Source organism: Primulina eburnea, chromosome 8, assembly GCF_022965805.1.
Source record: "Primulina eburnea isolate SZY01 chromosome 8, ASM2296580v1, whole genome shotgun sequence".
NCBI lineage: Eukaryota > Viridiplantae > Streptophyta > Magnoliopsida > Lamiales > Gesneriaceae > Primulina > Primulina eburnea.
This window is the reverse complement of record NC_133108.1, coordinates 3,548,022-3,553,491: the sequence shown is the minus strand read 5'-3', so window position 1 is coordinate 3,553,491 and position 5,470 is coordinate 3,548,022. Positions and strand designations below refer to the sequence as shown.

The 5,470-nt window shown below is 37.4% G+C and overlaps 1 protein-coding gene across 1 annotated transcript; it reads right to left on the bottom strand.

The window, feature by feature from the left end:
- Nucleotides 1–2,291: 2,291 nt before the first annotated feature.
- LOC140837700 (ABC transporter G family member 10-like) lies at nt 2,292–4,428 on the bottom strand. The gene has a single exon (XM_073203812.1). It carries the CDS (start codon nt 4,273–4,275, stop codon nt 2,443–2,445), a length of 1,833 nt encoding a protein of 610 aa, XP_073059913.1. The 5' UTR covers nt 4,276–4,428; the 3' UTR covers nt 2,292–2,442.
- Between the last annotated feature and the right edge of the window lie 1,042 nt (nt 4,429–5,470).

Sequence of the window (5,470 nt, the reverse complement as noted above, 5' to 3'; positions counted from 1 at the left end):
TTAGTCGTTTAATTGATCAAAAAACTACTTAAATTTGTCATATAATAAATTTTATATCATATATTTCTATTTATAGTGATTATATAACTAATGATTTATTTACAATTTTATGTCAATTTTGTGAAACAAATATCCCATTATGTTACTCATGAAAAATATTATTTTTTAAATCAAAAATATTATTTTTCCTTCATACCAGATCGATTCGTCTAAACCCATCTCATATGAAATTTACTCTCAAATACATATACATACGAGGCATATCTCAATTTGCTAATCGACATCTACCTAGATAGATTAAGATAAAATCTTTTTAATTTCTCTCTCGATTTCACTCTACCTGTCAAAACTAATTACGACATCTGCCATGAGACTGGGTAGAACCACCTACCAATCTTGGTGGCATTATAATTTTTTTTAGACCAATATTATTTTATTGGTCTTTTAATAAAAATTATTTATTGGGCTAAACTCTAAAGTACTTCGCATCTTAGCACAAATAACAGTAATGTTCAGTTAATTTGACTTGATGATCACACTCAAGTTTATCCATCTAATTTGACTGAAAAACAATGGAATTTGCGTTATTCTTTGGCTTAGTAAAGGATGAGGATCGGGAAGAAGTTTTGCTTTTAAGATTGAGTGAGGCTGGTTTGAGAATGGAGACCAAAATTGAGGCGGTTGAGAAGTTTTGCTTAGTAAAGGATGAGGATCGAGAGGCAGTTGAGTGAGGCGGGTTTGAGACCAAGATTTTGACTCAGGGCTGTTCCAAGTGATTGGACAGGTTCGAAGAATTAAACATGTATTTGAAATACTTTCTTGCTGCCCCCTCTTGGTTGGTTCACCCAGTTTTTGTTTCTAGCCATCGCCTTTTTTTTTTCCTTGGAGGGGGTGCAATCTAGAAAGAGACAGTAATGATGTAGTAAGTTTTGTTTGAACGAGGTGGTTTCCAAGGTTGAAGATTGTTTGTTTCTAGTTTGTGTTTATACTTTGTTTGGTCCTAAAAGTTGTAACTTTTGCTTGCCTCCGATGTCATTCGTCCTCCGTCTTTAGTGAAGTCCTGAAGTCATAAGTTCAAATTTGCAGTTCTCTTAAGCTCCCAGAATGTTTCACCGTATGTTTTCAGTCACAAGCTGAAGAAGATTTAGATATCAATAAAGGTAGGTATCCTGTATCCATATTTCAAATCTTGTGGAAATGGAATACATTTTTGAGTCAGTTTCCTACAAATGTCGTGTGACTTCTTAAGTTCGATCTGCACATGTCTTCAACCACTAATACTTCTTACCGACTCTTTATCGAGTCCTTTTTAGTCTATGCTTTTTTTTAACCTTTCTTATATCTGCAAGAGCATCTCTGAGAGTATTCAAAACTAAATGCAGAAATTTTGACTGTTGAAAATGTTAAATTGTTTAGTTACAAAGAATTGCAAGATGCTACTGGAAATTTTAGTTTGGAGAATAAGATAGGAGAAGGAGGCTTTGGTTCTGTCTACAAGGTAATTGTAAGCCATCTTGATTGATCCTGGTTTGAGCTGTTTGACGTTGTTAGGCACGTTGCTCGACTCTTACTCAGCGCTCTAGCCAAAATTGTATTATCATTTGTAGGGAAGGCTGAAGGATGACACCCTAGCAGCAATAAAAGTTCTAGCTCTCTCGCGCACACCCGCGCTGGTGGGATTTAATGCCACCGAGGCCTGCAGCTATTTGAAAATCGGGCTGTTATGTGCCCGATATTTTCCAAAAGACAGACCAACCATGTCTACTGTTGCCAAAATGCCGAAAGGTGAGATGGATGTGGATGAGATGACTATATCAAAACATGGCGTGGTGAAAGAGTAATTTACTCAAAAGAGTTCGAGCGATGCACCTAATCTATCGTCACCAGGATCCGGAACACAAGATGAGTCTTCATCGTCTCAAAGCACAAACATATCGTATGCCACAATGACTTTCACTTCAATATATGACCGCAGTTGAGCTAATGATACTTGTTTTCAGCCTTAATTATACATCTTTGTGAGGTTTTGTATTTAAACGCCATAATTACAATTAGTGAACAAGGAAAAGTGGCCGATTATATATGTATGTCGACTGCAGTTATCAGTTTTGAACCAAATAGTTGAAATAGAGAGTATTATGTAGGTGAATTATGTCCTATTTGCAAGCTTGGTTAGTGGATGTCGAAAGTTCTTTTGTGCAGCAAGTGAAGCAGCAAAATTAATATCAAGCTGTAGTAAAATACCAGACATGATCTACACTCCATTTGATAAATTTGTTCTTGGATGATGCTCAAATTTAGGAACTATATTATATGCAGAAAGAATCAGAAGAACGTATAAGATGAATCCTTTTTCACTCTTTCTCAGATGCTTACATGAATATATAATACAATTTCCACTGTACTAAAAAAGTCAGGAGGTGTTTCTGGCGGGTGGATAACTTAACTTCTGGTTCTAAAACTTCTGAACCATAAGATGACAAAACAAAATCCTCTGTAGGCCAAAATAAAACCCAACATCACGAGCAAATTGCTCCACCTCTGTGATTCCTTCAAACCATGCTCTCTCAAGTATCCATTTCCAAATAGCACACATTCACCTCCTAGTCTTTCTAAACACCTGTCGCCTCCCTTCCCTCCATATTCATTGACCATGAAACATTCAAATGGATACTTAAAAAGACTCAAATAGTGCATAAAGATCCAGTAATCTGGTATATCATCCCGAGCTATGAAATACCCAGAAAAAAGAAAGAAAGATCCCATTAGCCCGGCAATAACAGATGTACCCATGATAAAGTTTGGCACGAGTGCACTGCAACATGCTGTCAGAGAATTTGACATCAGAACAACCATCCAAACTACCAGTGTAAAGTAAAGGAAACCATCAATATCACGCCTCAGGCCAACTAGCCAATAAACTGGTGTACTGTAGAGTAAACCAACCATTAGTAGAAAAGGAAAGAACACGATGGTGTTGGCTATCACATAAGATGAAACTCTGTATGCTCCTCTCGAAGTCTCTCTCATGAATATTCTTCTTTCTTGCAAGAAAATTGGTAGGCCTTCGGTAGTGGATGACAGCAGAAAACTGAGACTAAATGCGAAGAATCCTAGTCGGGTTTGTAGAGCAACTTGGCCCTCTTCTTTGCCGACTTTCATATATATTGTTCCGAGTATCGACCCCACTAGGACAGCTTGTATTACTCTTGCTGCAAAGAGTTCTTTGGTCCTTAAAATGTTTTTGCTGAATCTTTGCCCCAGTACTAGAATTTCTTGGAAGGGGCTGTTTGTGAAGGCGGGACATTTTGGTTTAAAGCTATTGTTGCTGGAATATCTAACGCAAGTTTCGTCATTAGTTTGTCTTTGTTCAGTTTCTGCACCGGTCTCTGAACTTTCGATGGCTATGGTGTTTGTGACTTCAATGGCAAATTCAAGAATGTTGATATGAGAAGGAATGGAATGGCCGACGTACTTAAGCCTCTCTTCGAGTAACTTTAGTGAACCATTGTGCAGGACATGTCCATTTGAAAGCAGGACAAGTCTGTCAAATAGCTCGAGGATTCTGAAGCCTGGTTGATGGATCGTCAAGACTATTGTCTTGAGTTGATTAACCGCCATTAGTTTCAGCAGTGCAATGATATGAAGGGCTGATGCTGAATCCAAGCCTGAGGTTGGTTCATCTACGAGCAAGACAGCAGGATCGTGGATTAATTCAACCCCAATGGACAATCTCCTCCTCTCTCCTCCTGAAATGCCCTGGCTACATTCTTCACCAACCCGCGAACCTGCTATGTGATCAAGTCCAAGCTCCTTCATCAGAACTTCAACTCTTCCAAACACCAATTGTTTTCCACCTGGAAACCGCAGAAGTGCGCTGAAGATAAGTGTTTCTTCCACCGTAAGAAGGGGAAACAAGGCATTATCTTGAGTGACATAGCCTGATAATCTCTGAAAACTTTCACAATCTATGGAACGGCCATTGATTAGGACGTCACCGGATACCTTCTTTGTAGAAATCTTCCCAGCTAGAATTTCCAATAGGGTCGTTTTTCCTGCCCCACTAGGACCAGCAATTGCTGTGATCTCCCCTGGCTTCGCAACGAGGTTCGCATTCTTGACGATGAACCTCGGAGATACCTTTGTCCTCCTCCAGGACAAAAACCAACTGAACTTGTCGGATGGGCTCTCAAAACTGTAGGATAACTTCTTGGTTTCGATTCTGTATAACTCTCGCTTATCACCATGCACAGGCGCCTTAATCGGCAATTCCATTATACAGGCAAGGAAATCAAGAAAGCAAAGTTTAGTTCACAAGAAAAAAGGTGACAAAAAGTGGTGAGCCAACGCAGTAAACCTTGTTATATTTCGACACACGCCAATGCTATTAACAATTGATAGGCATAAGAACGCGTAGTTAATGCAGAGATTTAACATTGGCTTGACTTCAGATTCCTTTGTTGTTTGTTTCTTGTGGAATGGAGAAAGTTTTTTGATGATGTTTCAAGAAAGCAAACGAGTCAAGGAAGAGAGTTTTAGTCATGTCAGGTGAACCATATGCTGACCATGCAGAGTCATTGTTGGGTTAGCAGATGAGTATGTTTCCAACCTACTGTTTGCCTAACCTCTCTTTCAATATGCTAGCGTTCGATTTTTTAACTTTGACATTGTTATCATTGATATAACTCACGCATACCTTTAAGTGATTGACATTAAAATGATTAAATTAAAATGTAATTATCATGTGAAAGTTAAATGAAATATAATTATTATTGTGTGAGTCTAATGTGAGACCATCTCACGGATTTTAATCTGTGAGACGGGTCAACCCTACCGATATTCACAATAAAAAGTAATACTATTAACATAAAAAATAATACTTTTTCATGGATGACCCAAATTAGATATCCGTCTCACAAATACGATCTGTGAGATCGTATCACACAAATTTTTGTCATTATTATTTCATCATTTCACATATACATATTTCGTTGCATTATATGACTAAATGACATTCCTTGAGCTTGTCAATCTAAGTACTACATCTTAAGAAATGTTTCTTAATTTGGTTTAAAGAAATTAGATAAGCATGTGATATTTATGTGAATTAGTCATTCACAAGAATAACTTTTTTCAATACCTAATAGATTGATTTTTCTAATAGAAATTAAAAGAAACAAGAAGAAAATTATGTTCTCATTTTTAAAATCAAAAGTGAATACATCATGAGCATCTTCTAACTAATATTGAGATTTCAAATGATGATGACCAACATCTCACCAAGTATCAAAGAGTTAATAATGCTGTTAGTAATTATATTCAATTAAATCTGACCATATGTACTCTAATAGTCAATGCTTTGTCAATGAAAGAGTTACAATCAAACGAGCTTATAAGTCACGCCCCGAGCCCGGGCACGGGCCTGAGCGACTGCACAATGGACCTCTATAACAATATACTTCGTATTCGT